Source organism: Hyla sarda, chromosome 3 (assembly GCF_029499605.1).
Source record: "Hyla sarda isolate aHylSar1 chromosome 3, aHylSar1.hap1, whole genome shotgun sequence".
Taxonomy (NCBI): domain Eukaryota; kingdom Metazoa; phylum Chordata; class Amphibia; order Anura; family Hylidae; genus Hyla; species Hyla sarda.
The window spans coordinates 343,184,228-343,204,109 of record NC_079191.1 but is presented as its reverse complement, the minus strand read 5'-3'; the positions used below and the strand labels follow the sequence as shown (position 1 = coordinate 343,204,109).

The following is a 19,882-nucleotide window of genomic DNA, read 5'->3' as shown; positions in this document are numbered from 1 at the left end:
AAACTTTTTTAATGAAAAAAAATAATAATAAAAGTATATTAGAGATATGTTGTAGTACATAAGTACTACAACATATCAAAAAATTGTTGGTGACCGTGCCCATTTAAGGGGTTAATGGCATAATAAATTCATAAAAAAGGGAAAAAGAGACAACCCCATTTCCTCTGACAGCGAACTGACAAATTTGGGCTGCAATAGCTAGAACAGGACTAAAGAATTTCTTTTTTATATCTGAAATGGAAATGGTCACATAGGGGGAGATCAAAACCTGTGCAGAGGTAAAGTTGTCCAGTTGCCCATAGCAACCAGATTGCTTCTTTCATTTTTCACAGGCCTTCTTAAAAATGAAACAAGCAAGCTGATTGGTTGCTATGGGCAAGTGGGCAAGTTCTACTCTGCACAGGTTTTGATAAATCTCCCCCATTGTCATGCTGCCAGAGCGGTTTGGTTTCACCTAACAAGACATATGAACAGGGGTTTGTCCTGAATGGCATACAATTGACACACCAATTTTATTAAATATATAAAATGGAAGGAACATTCACCCCCACCCCTAACCAATACTGCTCACGTAGTCATGTCAAGCCACAGCATCATACAGCTTAGATCTGTGTTACACAAGCAAAACTTTTATCCAACAAGCTACATTTTGAACCAAAAGTTCTTTTAAATCAAAGAAGCAAAGAAATAGATTTCAGGGATTGTATTTAAAATAACAGAGCAATCAGCCAAAGCACAGAATATTAAAGATTAATTTTGCTGCATTATACTAGATATATTTTTCTACCTTTCTTTTCAGAACAGTTTCTTTGTAAACCATCTAAAATTACTTGCAGAATGAATATACTTTTGTGAAAGTCTGAGGTTTGGTTGCTAAAATAAAATAAAAAAGTTTTGAGGGCAAAAGTTTTAACAACTGAAAAATGATTTACTAAAAACGCACTATGAATATTTGGATTCCACTTTATTAATATAATAAAGCTCTGGACATATTCACAGTATGCTGTTTCCATCAGGGGTTCCAGTAATATTGGCATCAACAATAGTGTAGTCTGCAGTGATATTTTGTATTAAAAAAAAAAAGAGAATCCTGATTGAAACAAATTGAATGGAGCCGGTCAGGTTTCATTGAAGTCTTCTTAAAAACAGATTCACTATAGCTTCACAAGCCATTTGAACCAAACATAATCTGTAAAGGTGTATTCTGGGGGAAAAAATCCACAGGAAAAGAGATGTGTGTCTGATAGGGGGGTTCTACCGCGTTCTCCTGTGGATAGGGGATACATTTTGTTCCCTGGAGTCCAACTTTATCTACACTTAATAAAGCATTTTTTTTCTACTTACTTTATATTATCTGGAGTCAATATTATATTGTCTGTGTAGACATTGAACAAATAATGACTGCTGGGGGATTTTAGCTGTGAATTCTGCAGCATTGTATCAATAGTACAAGCTAAAATCAGAAACTTTATAATATATTTCATTATTAACAACCCCCTCTTTATGCTGTTAAACTCTCCAACTCTAAAAATCAGCTCAGTGTGGCTTTATACGCAGTTTAAACTGCTCATACTGTGGCTGCTGCTAAGACAGAACGCACAGGGACAGAATGGTGCAGGATCTCTTCCTCGGTGTGTTCAGTGTATGGAAGACGTTAGCCTCCACCAATCAGCTCTGGGAGAACTGAAAATTAGAGATGAAGCCTGCAAAGTATAAATCTGCTTAAAAAATGCTATATAAGAATCATATAATGACCACAAATAGTGCTGTTCTTCCTGTACACACATGGCAACTTATCCTGAAAACTCACTTAAAATGACAGGTACGCTTTAGCAAAGGTATATATTCTAAAAGGCTTGTCTGCTTTAAAGACATCTTAATATTTTACAATGTCAAATACTTTAAAGAGAATCTAGCTATATTAATTCAAATCTATTGCTCAAAGTTGTATTTCAATGTCTGCAATTGTTCCTGATGCCATAGTCTCTTATAAGAATAAATCCTATTTGCTGTTGGTGTGCAGTGAAGACTGTATGACAGTTTTCTCCATATTTGGCATAGCTGTCTTAAGCACAATACTTACATAACAGAACAAATTCTAAGGATATGATGCCTTTGTAAACTTATTCTTTGAAAGAGGAGTCTTTCTGTTTACCTTAACGCATTGAAAGAAAGTAATAAATGGTGTGTTTACAGACGGTTGGAGGGTTTTCGTCACTATGAAAAATGTATACTATTAAACTTGGAGTGGAAAAGCACTGCCGTCTTCCTGTGACTCCAACAAGTTAATACGCATGGTTGCTACCATCTATTACAAGTGATGAATGTCAATTCATTTTCTGGTGACTGGACAGGTGCTAAACAAGATATATGTTTCAGAGACCACACTTTTATTTAAAACCTTTCCAGTAAAAAAGGACTAGCATGCACAACACTGTGTCCTCCTATACAGTCTCCTAAATCACTGAAGCTTGCACTGACAGTAATAGGGTTGTGTATATGTCACATATGGAATCCAATATGTTTCAAGTCATTTCTTTGGGAAAATTATAAAGAAAGATATAAATCACTGGGGAGAAGGATAGGGTTGTTTTCCGTCAGCTTATCATTTTATCCTCTTCTGTTTAGCATTGTTCCTCTCAGTTTCTTGCTACAACAAAACATGTTTAGGCATCAAGTGAGTGTTCATTTTAACCTTGAAGGTGATAAAGTAAAGATCACGCTACAATCAAAATAAACTCGAACACCGGATGTGTCTGACTTTCAGGGTGAGCTTTATGCGTTGCTACAGTGTAATATAACACCATGAAACTTCCTTATTAAACAGGTCTATAATCTTCCGTATTTACATTGCTGCTCTAACCATATCATGTGCTTACTACAGAATACCATAGCAAATATGAATTAACCACTTTTTATGTTATGGTTATAACCATACATTGAACAATTACCCTGCACTGGGAACAGTTGGTGCCCTATATCGTTAACAATAATGTGATACATGGTGGTAGCCAAGTCACTATTGTCTCTAGGATAATCCTCTCTTCTGCACAGCAAAAGGCAACATCTGGCAGACATCTTTGATAGTAAGCAGATTGTTGGATCTCAGAAGTGGGGTGCCAGTATTTCTGAAACAGCTTCCCATTTTGGCTGTTACCAAACCAGAGTATCAATAGTTTTCCAAGACTGGATGGACCCTGGACAGGGATCTGACATAAGATGACATAGCAGCAGGCCATGTACAGTTAATCAAATCGTTGGCATTGGGTAGCATGTTTGCTCTCTCAGCAATGATGTAACCCCTGAGAAGTACAACGGTGTACAAGTAAGACAAATCACCACAATAATCACGTAGAGTACCTTGTGTCGACTAGGATTCAACAGCTGAAGACCAACCAAGGTAACACTGCATTAACTCAAACAATGCCACACATGCACAAAAAAAAAAAAAAAGATGTCAATGGGCCTTGGACACATTGCCGAAGGTTATCTAGAGTGATGAGTCCTGTTTTCTGCTGGCATAAACAGATTAAACTTTATGCAGAAATATGTCACTCTCAAAAGTGTCGTGGGTGCTGGAGTTAGGAATCCCAATCCTTACGTATATACAAATCATAGAATTTCGCACACCATAGGTCGCACTTCAGACTACCTCCATACACGGCTACACGCCGAGCTCTTTATTCCGACCTCCACAGCAATACGGATCTGATGAAGGTCCAGGTAGGACCGAAACGTCATACTGTTTAACTATTGGATTGCTAATCTAAATCTAAATCTACTTTACCGTGAAGAGTGGTGTGCGAAGTTCTATCATTTGTATAAACAGATTAAAGCCATACCTGGTGAGTGCATCTTGGTGATTGTACAGGTCGGGGGTGGCAGTATCATGGTGTGGGTAGCATGTTCCTGTTGTGTCCAAGGACTGCCAATCATACTACCGCACTTCTTGAATGGTGGATGATAAAGAGACCTATAAACATATGATCTGCACCCATATCTTTATGGGGTCTTTTCCTGATGACAGTGCCACCTTTAAAAACAACAATGCTCTCTGTATTCGATCAAATCACTATGGAGTGGTTGGAGGAACACAACAATAAAATCATCCACACTGCTGTGGCCCACAAACTCACTGGACTGTAACCCCATTTAACATGTTTGGGATATACTGGAAGGGGCTGTGAGATCTGCTCCCAAATGTGCACTAATGAAGATGCTGCAGCAGGCATAGGTTGAGTATGAAGGATGTTTTCCACTCTTTTTAGACTTCTGAAAAGCTGTGATGGGCTAAAAAAGTGGATCAACCTGTTACTGAGTAGATGCTCCAAATGCAGTGATCGTTTGGTGTATGTCACTTAAGTACAAAACCTTAATAATAATGCTAATAGCTCTACTCTAAAAACCATCTACATGTCTCCATTCATGAAAAAAAGAAAATCATCAAGGCCATAACAGTGTATAGCAGGGTGACAGCAAATCTTTGGTCTGCACTATTATGGTGATGCTCTAGTCTTGTCCACACATTGCACAAATCCAATAAATTGAAAAGAAGGACGCAGCACTCACCACATCATCTTTAGGGTAGGGTCACACGACCCATTTTGTGCCTCCAGCTGTTGCCACTACCCCCCCCCCTTAGTTCCTTCACCTCATCCCGCCCATGGCCTGCTCGCTTCGAGCAGCCACACAGGGGGCCAGGGGCAGGGCGAAGCAGAGGAACAGGGGGTGGAAACAGCTGGAGGCAGGGTCAGGTCACAGGCAAACCTACCCTTAAAGTGCTTTATTCAATCCAACTAGGAGTATATTCAGCGGGTGCATGTGAAGAGCAACAACATATTTTTTAAGCTACCTGCACATCATTTGGCTGCTACATGTCTACAGGTCTATTCTTGATGTCAATGGGGAGATCAAAACCTGTCCAGAGGAATAGTTGCCAAGTTGCCCATAGCAACCAATCAGATTGCTTCTTTCATTTTTCAAAGGCCTTTTAAAAAATGATATAAGCGATCTGTTTGGTTGGTCAACTCAGCAACTTTTCCTCTGGACAGGTTTTGATAAATCTCCCCCAATGTCTCACTTAATGCAAAGGTGCACTTACCATAGATAAGTCTAAGCAGTTACTATGGGCCCATGGGAATACATAAACTCTTATGTCACTCACATTACGCATAATGTGTAGATCCCATCAAAAAAACATTAGATGTTAATAGATATCAGTAGCACTGTTGACAAGCCTACAAACATATTTATGGTCACACTGAATAATTATGTAGTGGATTTAGTTTTTATTTATTAGCATATCACTTCTAAAGAGCAATGAATGAGGTCTTTCTAATCATTCTGATGACAGCCAGTAAATCTCAAATTGATTTATTTATTATTTATTTAAGATGAGTAAAGATTTTTCAACAGCCAGCAATATGGGCAGTATTCCTAGCCCCATCCTTCTAATACCTGTGATTGATAGCCAATGTGCTGCCATTTCTTGTTGCTTTGTTCAACGGTACATAGGCTGTTGCCGTACATAGGCTGTGAATCTCAGGCAGTAGTAGGAAGTGAACATTAAATATTGTTTCCTTTTTTCAATTGTTCATACCAGGGGTGTGCCCTACAAGTATCCAGCCCCATAAATGCTATTTAAGTAATATAAAAGAGTGTTATAAAAAGGGAAGCAAAATCAAAAGCTATCCTTTGTTTGAGGTAACTTGACTTTCCTGGGCTCCAATTAAAAATCTGTAAAATGGCCCATCATCTGCCTTGTGCCATAACACACTAGTCTCTATTTGTGTGTCTTTGGGCCCCCTCAGTCCTCAGGTGTATCTAGTGCCTCTGGAGCCTTTTCACCAAGCTTCTGTGTCTAGAAGAAGAGAATTATAGTGTGTAAGACTGTGTAAGACTTTTAGTGTGTACTGACTTACTGCCCATGAGGACAACACAAGGAAATCACCAACATCACTGTATCTGAGTTATAATACACAGCATATTTGATGCTGCTGGGTTACATTTGAAAAGTTATTAAACATACCTACTGAAGTATGAAGGAACCATAAAAATATCAAGACATGAAATTACATGTCTTTTTCTTTACTGCAAATCCAATATACATTACTAAGTGGGGCTGAGCTCTAATTGCTGCAGTTTATGTGTATTTCTTCTCTGTCCTCCTTCTTCCTCCCTACAGAATCCCTTTTCTCTTTTTCCTAACTATCGGGCTTAAGATTTACCGACCAGTCGTATCTTAAACTCTCCCTGGAGCTTCTGTTTCAGCATGTTATGAAATTAGGCTATTAACAGCCAGGTTATAAATCTGTCTCAGAAATGATTAATGTGTTGCAAAATCTCTCAACTTGATTATTTTGGATTACATGTGAGCTACAAGCAGTTTCCTTTCACTGTTAAACAGAAAACACAATGCCAATGAATTATCCCTAATTTGTTTCTTGACTGTTCCCGTTACTCATTTTTTTTCCGCCTGTGTTGTGTGAAGCGGATATTTTTTCAGTCCCCTGCGATTGTATAGTCAACCTTGCACATCTGACAGTAGTGGCGATTTACCTAGTTATTAGCCCCCATGAACACTCTGCTCTTATTCATCAAGATTTAGCCATTAATAATATGTAAAACCACCTCTTACTATTCTGTCACACAGCTCCTTGCTTATTATGCACCTGGATTTTTGCCAGCGCTCTAATCATTAGAAAGGAACATTGCTGAGAAACAAAAATGTTATTTAGAATTTTTTTTAATCTTCTTGTCTAGTTCTAAAAGCTCTTTTTTGATGTTCTGTAATTTTTAAATTAACTCGATATATATTGCTTTAAAAATGTTGCTATTTATCTCCCAAGAGAACGCAAATATTAGTGCTTTACAGTAGGTAAATGTACACTGAAATAAGAAAGAATATACATCAAGAGGGGAATAAAACCTTGACAAGACAGAATACTTGATTTCTGTACCAAATACATTTATGTATGTGCTACAAAAACAAGTATTTAATTCTAAATGTCTCTGTTATCTATTTATCATTATATATATATATATATATATATATATATATATATATATATATATATATATATATATTTAAGATCATCTAAGCTGTGGCTGGAGACCAAGCATACAGAACCTGACGGATGTTACTGTAAACAGCATTATGCTGTGTACCGAGACACACAGAAGCAAGAAAAAACTGCTAGCAATGTTCTATTGCAATATTTTTGTCCACAAATCCATGCATTTCAGTTTAAAATGTAAAAAAATATATATATAAAAATAAATAAAAGATGTCTATAGCCTTTAAAGCGTACCTGTCAGTGCAAACAATTTTTTGTCTGTCTAGGACCTATATTCCCTAACAAATAGCATTTAAATCTTGCTCACTTGATTTGTGTTCTTGCCTTTTGGAGGGGCGTGTCCGTCTCTTTCCCTCACTGTGGATGACTCATCTGGGAGCAGTCTGGCAGTCTGCAAATCACTGCACAGTAGTTCTTATTAATACATTTTCTATCTGTTCCTAGTAAAGCTGGATGCTAATCGACATAGCTGTCAGTAAGTGTGTCTGTCATTCAGCTTTCACAGACTCCTGAATGTCTGATCAGCTTCTTTGTCATTCAGAGATCAGAGAAAGCTTTGGCTGTTCAAGGATGCTGGGAGTTGTAGTTTTGCTGGTGCTGCAGTGTTTGTAAAGCACTTTGTTAGAGCAGTGTTGCTTTTAGCTACTGCAAAACTACAACTCCCAGCATGCCCGTACATACTTTGTCTGTAGTTTTGCAAGAGCTGGATGCACACAGCTGGAGAATACACAGCTCTAAAACAGAGTTTTACAAAGATTGTACTCCCAACTGTTGCAAAACTACAACTCCCATCATGGGCGTTGTAGTTTAGGAACATCTGAAGGCTATAGTGGTGCGATGGTGATCTCCTATACTGGATACCAACACACTTTAAGGCCAGTATTCAGTATGCTGCAAAATACAGAGTAGTATGTCTGCTTAACCCCTTAAGTAAGCAGCTCATTTTCACCTTAAAGGGGTATTCCGGCGCTTAGACAACATATCCCCTATCCTTTGGATAGGGGATAAGATGCCTGATCGCGGGGCCCACTGCTGGGGACCCCCGTGATCTTGCACGTTGCACCCAGTTTATAATCAGTCCCCGGAGTGTGTTCGCTCCGGGTCTGATTACTGTCGGTCACGGGGCCGGAGCGTTGTGACGTCAAGGCTCCGCCCCGTGTGACCAACTTTAACACCTATGGGGTGTTAAGGTTCACTATACCCCTTGGTACTTTCCATGAGGGGTGTAGTTTCCAAAATGGGGTCACACGTGGGTATTTATTTTTTTGTGTTTATGTCAGAACCACTGTAAAATCAGCCACCCCTGTGCAAATCACCAATTTAGGCCTCAAATGTACATAGTGCGCTCTCACTCCGGAGCCTTGCTGTGTGTCCGCAGAGCATTTTCCGTCCACACATGAGGTATTTCCGTACTCAGGAGAAATTGCGTTAAAAATGTTTTTTTTTTTCCCTTTTACCTCTTGTGAAAATAAAAAGTATGGGACAACACCAGCATGTTAGTGTAATTTTTTTACACTAACAGGCTGGTGTAGACCCCAACTTTTCCTTTTCATAAGGGGTAAAAGGAGAAAAAGACCCCCAAAATTTGTACCTCAATTGCTCTTGAGTACGGAAATACCCCATATGTGGCCCTAAATTGTTTCCTTGAAATGTGACAGGGCTCCAAAGTGAGAGAGCGCCATGCGCATTTGAGGACTAAATTTGGGATTGTATAGGGGTGGACATAGGGGTGGACATAAGGGTATTCTACGCCAGTGATTCACAAACAGGGTGCCTCCAACTGTTGCTAAACTCCCAGCATGCCTCCCAGGCAGTGTAAAAGGGTGTTTATGAAGTGTTTTACCCTTTATTTTGAGTAAGTGTAGTGTAGTATTTTTAGGGTAGATTCACATGGGTGGGTTTACGATGAATTTCCCGCTAGGAGTTTGTGCTGCGGCAGAAAATTTGTCGCAGCTCAAACTTGAAGCAGGAAACTCATTGTAAATAGAGATGAGCGAACTTACAGTAAATTCGATTTGTCACGAACTTCTCGGCTCGGCTATTGATGACTTTTCCTGCATAAATTAGTTCAGCTTTCAGGTGCTCTGGAAAAGGTGGATATAGTCCTAGGAAAGAGTCTCCTAGGACTGTATCCACCTTTTCCAGGTCAAGGGAGCACCTGAAAGCTGAACGAATTTATGCAGGAAAAGTCATCAACTGCCGAGCCGAGAAGTTTGTGACGAATAAAATTTACTTTAAGTTTGCTCCACTGGTTGGAAAACCTTCAGTTAGATTCTGTTACCTAACTCAGTATTTTCCATCCAGTGTGCCTCCAGCTGTTGCAAAACTATAACTCCCAGCATGTGCTGATAGCCAAAGGGCTTGCTGGGAGGTACATAACTACAACTTCCAGCATGGCGAGTCAGCCGTTTGCTGTTCGTGCATGCTAGGAGTTGTAGTTTTGCAAGATTTAGAGGGCCACAGTTTAGAAACCACCGCACTGTGATCTACAAACTGTGGCCCTCCAGATGTTGCAAAACTACAAATCCCAGCATGCACAGACAGCAAACAGCAGTCTGAGCATGCTGGGTGTTGTAGTTTTGCAACATCTGGAGGGCTACAGTTTAAGGACCACTGTATAGTGGTCTCCAAACTGTAGCCCTCCAGATGTTGCTAGGCAACAACTCACAGGCTTCCGTAGTCTGCAGGATCGCCTCAAGCCGCAACAGGGAGAGGATTGCCGCCCACCGCCGATCGTCGACGGTAAGTGACCTCCACCGCCACTGGTCACACTACAGTTTTCCCGTTCTGCCCTGACTACCGTGGGTGGGCAGAAAGGGGGAACCCCCCCCGACCTGCTATTGTTCGGTCGCTTATGACTGACCAATAGCAGGGATAGGAGGGGTGGCACCCCTGTCACCTCACTTCTATCCCTTCAGGGGGATCGGAGGTGTCTTAGACACCCCCGATCCCCCTTTATTTTTCGGGTCACCGGAGACCCGTATGAGCCGGAATCGCCGAAGATCACTGGTCAATTGCCGACATGGGGGGATGCACCGGGATGCCTGCTAAATGATTTCAGCAGGCATCCTGGTCTGGTACCCGACCGGCTAGCGGTGGGGACCGAAATTCCCACAGGCGTACCTGTATGCCCTACTTCCTTAAGGACTCGGGATGCCGGGGCGTATGCATACGAACTGGATACTGAAGAGGATAAAGACAGAAGACCACAAGTGGCTGCTATTTTCATTTTTGATATTTTAGTCAAATGGAATTTTTTTAAATAAATGTATATTTAAAAAAGTCATCTTATCAGTAATACTACAAAATATAGAAAGTTTTTCATAATGACATTGTTTCTTTAAATGGTAAAAATGCAGTACAATCTGCAGACAGCATATCATAGCAGGAGAAGCTGAGAGGATTGATATATAGATTACATTAAGTTCCAGAATATCCTGCCATTTATTCATGTAGTCATGTGGGTTAATGTCGGTTAAATACGATCACATTTATTTCAGTCACTCTTAAGGACTTTGGATGTAAATGTACGTCTTGGTACTTAACACACCTGGATGTACTGGAGATGCGCTATTTTCTTATGCTGTAAATGATGGCTGCTAATAGCAATCCCACCATTTTCTGTCATTAACCCCTTAAGTGCCGTGATCAATAGCAACTCCGAAAAAATATTTTTATTTTTTTATTTTTTTTTAATCCATTATGCACAGGCTGCTGGATTAAACATAATAAACCTTAACTTACCTTCCATCGCTCCTTCCAACATATGGTACCCAACACGTCACACTGCTCTCCGCTAATTGCCGGCTGCAGCAGTGCCCTATTTCGGCCAGTGATAAGCAGAATGGCAGTATCATGTAACAGGCTCGGCACCAGGAGGAAGGCTGGGCCCAAAGCCCGTTACATGACACTAGCTCTCAGCCTATCACTGGCCAAGATGGAACATTGCTGCAGCCAGCAATTAGCTGAACCACAGTGTGACTTGTCAGGGACCAAAAGTCAGAAGAAAACAGAGAATGGAGGATGGGAGACTGATTCCAGCGGCAGTGGAGGAGCGGTGGAAGATAAGTTAAAGCTTATTTTTACTTTAATTGAGTCCAATCATATTTAAACTATAATCACTGCACAATAAAGACTTTCAATTCCAATTTTTTAACCCCTCCCGCTATAGGATGAATGCATATGTCCCAGCACCCGACATATTCGTGCGCTGGGACGTATGAATACGCCCTAGCGAACTTTTGCGCTGCCGCAGACAGCACAGGAGATCGGCGGCTGGACCCGGTCTCGCCACAGATTCTGAAGCCGCGATCGCCCCGGTCCCGGCAGCATTAACCCCATAGACGCCATAATCAATCCTGATCACGGCATCTATGGTGTTTACAGGGGGAGTGTGCTCCCCCTGCTCACCAACGGCGGCGCCGTAATATGATCGCGGTTCGCCGTTGGTTGCTATGGCAGCAGGAGGCCAGATCAATCATGGCCTCCTGTCTGCCTGCTACAGAAGCCTGTGAGATCCAGCCAGAGGTTGTAGTGTGTGCAGCTCATCAGGTCATACTGTGCTGCAGTAAAAATATATTGCAGCATAGTATAACCTGTAAAAAGTGAAAAATGAAATATTATAAGGAATATAATATATATTATAATATAATGAAAAAGATTAGACATTGAAAGCTATATAAAATGGGTATCGCCATAATCATACTGACCCACAGAATATAACATCACTTTCACCGCACAGTGAAGACCATACAAAAATGATACAAAAAAAAAAAAATATGAACTTTTCCAGTTCTTCACAATATTTTGGAATTTTTCACAAAAAATGCTGCATATGTCAACAAAAATGCACCACTTATATTAAGTGCAATATGTCACGAAAAAACTCTCTCAGAATCGCTCCGTTCAGAAAAAGTGTTCTAAAGTTATTACCATTTAAAGAGACCCAGTCAAATAAATAAATATATATATATATATATATATATATATATATATATATATATATATATATATATTGTGGCAGTGTGGCAAGGAAAGGGTGTATTTCCCTTGCTATCTCTGCAGAATGCTCCACCTGTGGCCTGATTAATGAGGTATCAGGAAGGGAAAGTGTGTGTTTAAAAGGAAAAGGAACAGAATAGTTGGGGCTCTTCCTAGGAGACAGCATGTGGGCTGTAGGGAAGAGACAGAGGCTGCTGAGGAGTACACAGCCCGAGCTGAGTGGCTCAAAGAGAGTGACATTGTGAGTAGAAGGTTGCAGGGGGACATATGTTTAACCGACTGAGGGAAGCTCAGCGGTTGTTAGTCAGGACAAGCTGATCTGTTTAGTCAGTGACCAGACGGTCTAGGATTTTGTTTTGTTCCTGCTTTTTGTTCATTTGTTACCCTGCAACCTGTCTAATAAAACTGGCAAGGTGCCAGATTTGCATTATAAGCATTTGTTTGCTGGTTTATTGAGGAGAAACGCATCCTGTGGCGTGGTCAAGGACGATCCCAGAGCTAATCCCCAAGACGGATCGTCACAATATATATATATATATATATATATATATATATATATATATATATATATATGAAAAAGGAGCGCCTGGACATTAACCCTTTAAGGACTTAGCCCTTTTTCACCTTAAGGACTCGGCCGTTTTTTGCACATCTGACCACTGTCACTTTAAACATTAATAACTCTGGAATGCTTTTAGTTCTCATTCTGATTCAGAGACTGTTTTTTCGTGGTAAAATTTTGTGGTAACTTGCATCCTTTCTTGGTGAAAAATCCCCAAATTTGATGAAAAAAATGAAGGGTCTTCATAATAGAAATACCCCATAAATAACCCCATTATAAAAACTACACCCCCCAAAGTATTCAAAATGACATTCAGTCAGTGTTTTAACCCTTTAGGTGTTTCACAGGAATAGCAGCAAAGTGAAGGAGAAAATTCAAAATCTTCATCTTTTACACTCACATGTTTTTGTAGACCCAATTTTTGAATTTTTGCAAGTGGTTGAAGGAGAAAATTTTTACTTGTATTTGTAGCCCAATTTCTCTCGAGTAAGCACATATGTCTATGTAAAGTGTTCGGCGGGCGCAGTAGAGGGCTCAGAAGGGAAGGAGCCACAAGGGGATTTTGGAGAGTACTTTTTTCTGAAATGGTTTTTGTAGGGCATGTCACCTTTAGTAAGCCCCTAGGGTGACAAAACAGCAAAAAAAAAAAAAAAAATGGCATACCATTTTGGAAGCTAGACCCCTCGGGGAATGTAACATGGGATAAAGTGAGCCTTAATACCCCACAGGTGTTTCATGACTTTTGCAAATGTAAAAAAAAAAAAAAAATTACCTAAAATGCTTCTTTTCCCAAAAATTTTACATTTTTTAAAAGAGTAATAGTGAAATTACCCCCCACAATTTGAAGCCCAATTTCTCCCGATTCAGAAAACACGCCATATGGGGGTGAAAAGTGCTATGCTGGCGCACTACAGGTCTCAGAAGAGGAGTAGTCACATTTGGCTTTTTGGAAGCAAATTTTGCTCTGGGGGTATGCCGCATTTAGGAAGCCCCTATGGTGCCAGGACAGCAAAAAAAATAAAAAAATAAAAAAAAATAAAAAAAAACACATGGTAGACCCCTCGGGAAACATAACAAGGGGTTAAGTGAACCTTTATACCCCACGTGTTTCACGACTTTTGCATATGTAAAAAAAAAATAATAATTTTTAACCTAAAATGCTTGTTTTCCCAAAAATTTTACATTTTTAAAAAGGGTCAAAGCAGAAAATACCCCCCAAAATTTGTAACACAATTTCTCCCGAGTACGGCGATACCCCATATGTGACCCTAAACTGTTGCCTTGAAATATGACAGGGCTCCAAAGTGAGAGCGCCATGCCCATTTGAGGCCTAAATTAGGGATTGCATAGGGGTGGACATAGGGGTATTCTACGCCAGTGATTCCAAAACAGGGTGCCTCCAGCTGTTGTAAAACTCCAAGCATGCCTGGACAGTCAGTGGCTGTCTGTTAATACTGGGAGTAGTTGTTTTGCAACAGCTGGAGGCACCGTTTTGGAAACAGTGGCGTATCAGACGTTTTTCGTTTTTATTGGGGAGGGGAGGGGGGCTGTGTAGGGGTTTGTGTATATGTAGTGTTTTTTACTTTTTATTTTATTTTTTGTTAGTGTAGTGTTTTTAGGGTACAGTCGCATGGGCGGGGGGTTCACAGTAGTTTCTCGCTGGCAGTTTGTGCTGCGGCAGAAAATTTGCCGCAGCTCAAACTTGAAGCCGGATACTTACTGTAAACCTCCGCCCATGTGAGTGTACCCTGTACGTTCACATTGGGGAGGGGGGAACATCCAGCTGTTGCAAAACTACAACTCCCAGCATGCGCTGACAGACTATACATGTTGAGAGTTTTAGTTTGGCAACAGCTGTAGGCACACTGGTTATGTATCACTGAGTTTGTGACCTAACTCAATGTTTCACAACCAGTGTGCCTCCAGCTGTTGCAAAACTACAACTCTCAGCAGTCACTGACAGCAAACAGGCATGCTGGGAGTTGTAGTTATGCAACAGTTGGAGGCACACTGGTCATGAAACACTGAGTTAGGTAAAAAAAAAACTCTGAGTTTCACAACCAGTGTGCCTTCAGCTGTTGCAAAACTACAACTCTCAGCAGTCACTGACAGTCAACGGGCATGCTGGGAGTTATAGTTATGCAACCAGCAGTTGCATAACTACAGCTCCCAGCATGCCCTTTTTGCATGCTGGGAGCTGTTGCTAAGCAACAGCAGGAGGCTGTCACTCAGCTCCAACTGCTGCTCCCCAGGTCAGTCCCTCGCCGCCGCCGCTCCTGGGGCCCCGATCCCAACAGGGATGCCGGGGATCGGGGTCCCCAGCTGCCGGGGTCCTCTTCCCGCACCCGATCACGTCCTCCGGAAGAGGGGAGGAGCTGGTTGCGGGAGTGACACCCGCAGCAGGTGCCCAGATTGGTCGGCCGGTAAACCGGCCGACAAATCAGGGCGATCGTGAGGTGGCACCAGTGCCACCTCACCCCTGCTGGCAATGGCTGTTCAGCCAGTAATTCCGGGTCACTGGAGACCCGAAATTGATGCAGATCGCTGGGCTGAATTGTCCAGCGATCTGCGGCCATCGCCGACATGGGGGGACATCTTGACCCCCCTGGGCGATATGCCGTGATTCGGCTCCGGTCCCCAACCGGCTAGCGGTGGGGACTGGAATTCTCACGGGCGTAGGGATACGCCCTGCATCCTTAAGGACTCGGAATGCAGGGCGTATCCATACGCCCTGTGTCCTGAAGAGGTTTAATGGGAACTGTGAAATACAAACACTTTTGATATGTTGTAAAGCGTGCAAAACCAATAGGTTTTGCAATTGCTTTCATTAGAAAATTTTCAGTATTTCATACTGAAAAAGCCAGTCGAACAACTGCCCCCCTTGCCTGGATGGACACATACTAGTCCTGCTGTCTCCATGAGTCATCACCTACGTCATGGACACACTTCCTTGATTGACAGCTGTGAGCGCAGGGCTCACAACTGGAGGAAAAATCCTCCCACTGTCAGCTTGTGTCCCAATACTGTCAGTGAGGACAAGCTGGGAGTTGTAGTTTTGCTAATGCTAGGGGAGATGTGAGCAGACAGCATACTGAGGGAGGGGGCGGAGACCTGCACAGTGAGGCCACGCCTCCTCCCTTTGAGAGGAATTCAGACTAGTGAGCTAAATTAAAAGTGTAATAAATAAATAAAGGTGCTAGACACATAAAAATGATGTACATGGTCAGGATTAGATATTGAGTGATATACAGTGACCCCCGGACTTATGATGGCCCCGACATATGATCATTTCAACATATGATGACCTCTCAGAGCCCATGGTATGTTGAAGGCAGCATCGACATATGATGCTGCTGTGTGTCGGGGCCATCGTACAAACAGCTATCTGACAGCGCTGACAAGTTCAGCAACTGACAGATAGTTGTTTAATGTGCCCCGTGTGCCCCGTTCTGCCTCCTGTTACTCACATGCTGTCCTGCTAACTCACGCAGGCTTCCACTGTGAGCTCCGTGTAAGCCCCCCCCAGTGCAGCCATAGCCTGCAGCATCTTGCTGCAGGCATCCAATGAGCTGCTGGCTGCTCTCCCCTTCCTTTCCTATAGAGCTGTAGTCGGCAGGATCGTAATGGAGGACATTCTGTCCCCCCTGAAGGTATTTAAAGAACTGTATAGTACTGTATGCGATGTCACACATCACATACAATACATATACACCCCATACATCAATGTTTCCCTATCAGTGTGCCTCCTGCTGTTGCAAAACTATAACTCCCAGCATGCCCAGACAGTCAATGGCTGTACATGCATGCTGGGAGTTGTAGTTGTGCAACAGCTGGAGGCACCCTGGTTTGTTAAACACTCCCCATACACTCCACATACAATGGTCATCCCAGAACCAATTAGCAGTTTCCCATAGAGATATGTATTCAACATACAATGGTTCCGAGGCCCCAGAACCAATTACCATTTTTACATAGACATATGTACTCGACATATGATGGTTTCAACATATGATGGTTCTCCTGGAACCAATTAATATCATATGCTGAGGGACCACTGTATTTAAATAACATTTTTTTGGGGATCTGACGGGTACGCTTTAAGGTAAAATATGGGTCCGTCTAAATATCTGTTTTTTTGAAGGATTTTTGTTTTTATTAAGCCTGTCAGGGCAAGTAATAGTTTTTTGTTGATGAGATGTTAAGCTCACAGAGTATAGCCAGGATTGATATACTATAACAAATTGCAGCTTTCTCACCTATAATAAATCAGGACAGGATATAAGTCTTTGAAATGGTCTCGCAAAATATACCAAGTATTTCTAATAAATAGAAATGTCAAATGACCACCCTTCCTTTTTCTGTATAATCCTCTGTTGAACAGTTGAGCAAGAAAAAAGTCAAACATTTTACACATTCACACACAAAAGTCGTATCCAAAAAGGTAAGAGTAAAAATGTTCTTCTTTATTCTAATAAAAGTAAAAAGCTAGTCCACATGGAACACCAACAATCACGTCAGAAGTGATTCAAATTTCTTATCCTCACTCATAGGCCTATGAGTAAAAATTGACTATTCAAAATGCATCAGACATGATTGTTGTCCATGGGGACTATGCTTTTACTTTTAATACAATAAAGAAGAATGTTTTAGCTGCCAACTACTGCCTTGCTGGATATAGTTTGTGTGAAAAAGCCTCAAATGCTATTTTGCCGGTATATTGTGCCCCAGAAAAATGTGATGTTTCTGCATGGTGTAAACACAACCCACAACCTGGTTGTTTGGTTTAAAATTGGTCTGTTAGATAGTAAAATAAATAGTGCTCTGGTGGTCCTGCCGGCCTATGTTTACTTGACAATGACAATATGTAAAACAACCGCTTCAGACAATCACAGCTCGTATCACCAGTGAATCTAGTGATTGGCTTTGTTTGTGCAAACTGATATAAAAGCCACTAGAACAATAGTTTTCCCGATTCTCTACAATGCATTTAAAATGATTATTAAAAAAGTGTAAAAATATAACATTAATGGCAAACCTTGTTGGTAACGTGCAGCATCCATCAGCCGTCAGTCGGACTTGTGTTGCATAGCTGTCTGAAGGACACACAACTTGTTGGACTGGAGGGCATTCCACAGTACTACAATCCACACTGAAAACTTACAAAAAAAAAAAAAAAAAAAAGATTTAGATATAGCAATGTGATCTGATCTACAGATGCTGTCTGCATGAAAAAAAAACATTATACACTTTCTAATATACATTTTATAATCAAAGTTATTCAATAGGAAAGTTCACCATTTACCTCCAAAATATAGAACTCTGTCCTGGTTATATGATGGCCATAGAAATGCCTGACTCATTTACAGTAACTAGATTTCTAATGAATGACGGCAAGTAGAAGTTTTAAAAAGAGAACATTAATTACAGAAGCTATATTGGAAATGTGTACATTTTTCTTCAATCGGTACATCTTTTAAAGAAAAATGCTGGTTAAGTTATACACGCCCCTGACGAAGCACAACGCAAAACGTATGTTTTGGGGTTGGAGCTGGTAGGTTGGCAGCACACATGGCAGGATGTTCTATGGTTCCCAGGCAATTGCCTTCTATGTTTAGCCTTTTTCTTTGATCTGTTTATCCTATTAAGCATCTATATCACACTCTCTTTGTTATGTGGATCTCCTTTTACCCAGTATTGCTATGAGTGATCTGTATGTTACCTAATTCATTGATCCTGATTCCCTGCATTCCATGTTTGTGCTCTCTGTACCATCCCCCCCTATTCTGTAGTTGTCATTCCAGTGCCTTCAGTTTTTAATATTTCCCACTGTAATTTCAAATGTATGTCCTATATTTTGATACATGTTTAATAAAGCTGAATATTTTACATAATTGGTTCTGTTGTTGGTGTATATCTCTGGAGTGAACCAATTGTGGCTTTGTTCTGATTGCCAATTGCCGGCCCCATTGTTTATACTGTAGCTTCCTATTGTCTATCCCAACACATAGGAAGTTCCTCTTTAGCTAATCACCGGCTGAGGGAGTTGCTGCTGTCAGTGTCTGGGGAATTGGGAACAGGTGACTATAGGTTTTCCCTTTATTCTTGTCATCTGTAGTATCTGTCCATTTTATGCTGCAGATTCCCATATAAACTAAATGACTGGACACAGCTTCAAATCTGCCACATGTTTTTTTGTATGTGAACTTCTTTGCATACTAGACAATGATGGCTTCCTGGTTTATAAGAGATGTAGAAGACAATCCAGCCAATACAGATCTAGGGATATAAGACAATAAAAGGAACCTTATTTCTGTCACAGGGCCCTTGCTCCAGGTTTATAACTCCAGACACATTAATGCCAGGTTTATTAGAGGGAGAATTTGACATCTAGAGGATCTCCTGGAACATGAGGTGTCCACCGTTTTCTAAATAAACTATGATCACTGCAATAATTAAAGAGAAACTCTGACACATGAGTCCTATTCACAGAATCCTGGGATAGGGGATAAGTGTCTGCATCTCCGGCTCTTCCATACAGATACATAGTGAAGCGTGTCGGCCACCTCTTCGTGCTGTGGTTGACTATCACCCGTGCATGGAGCGGAGGTTGCTCTGTGCATGGAGAGAGATGGGGTGCGGGCAGGAGATTGCAGGGGGGTCCCAGTGGTGCAGGGGGTCCCCCCGCAATCAGGCATTTATCTCCTATCCAAAGCATTCTGTGGATAGGGAGTATGTACTCATGTACCGGAGTTCCCCTTTAAACTACTTTTAGATATATTTTGTAATTGAAAGTCTCATCATTGCATGTCCTTTTCTGTACAACTAAAATAACCACCTGAGTGTAAAGAACTATTAAAAGTATTGTCGAAAGAATATTCTACTAGTACTATTTAGAAATAAAATAAAAGGAAAGGTCTCATGACTAGATTTATGTTTGTAGAAGAGAAGAGGTAAAATGAAAGCCAAGCTCTGATTGGTTGCTATGGCAAATCAAAGACTTTTTTTCTCACATATTCTCAAATTGATAAATCTATGCCTATTGAGTGTGTTCTATTATTTAGTTGTTTAAGCAAAAGGGAATCTGTCAGCAGTGTCACTGGCACTAACCTTCTGGTACAGTAATAATGCAGGTGACACTGATTCCAAGGCTCTTTTCCCTGTTCCTAACACGCCCACTGTTGGGTTTGTATCTCCTCCATGCCTTCCTAAGACATCCTGGGCAACTTTGAAACTACTGATTTGA

At 41.1% G+C, this 19,882-nt stretch overlaps 1 protein-coding gene across 2 annotated transcripts in view; it reads right to left on the bottom strand.

Moving 5' to 3' along the window:
• Positions 1 to 19,882, bottom strand: part of CRIM1 (cysteine rich transmembrane BMP regulator 1) — a 769,789-nt gene that overhangs the window by 409,063 nt on the left and 340,844 nt on the right. For both annotated transcript variants that reach the window (XM_056567417.1, XM_056567416.1), the window contains one exon: positions 17,675 to 17,795. In XM_056567417.1, coding sequence (XP_056423392.1) covers positions 17,675 to 17,795 — 121 coding nt within the window. The remainder of the gene's footprint in view (positions 1 to 17,674; positions 17,796 to 19,882) is intronic.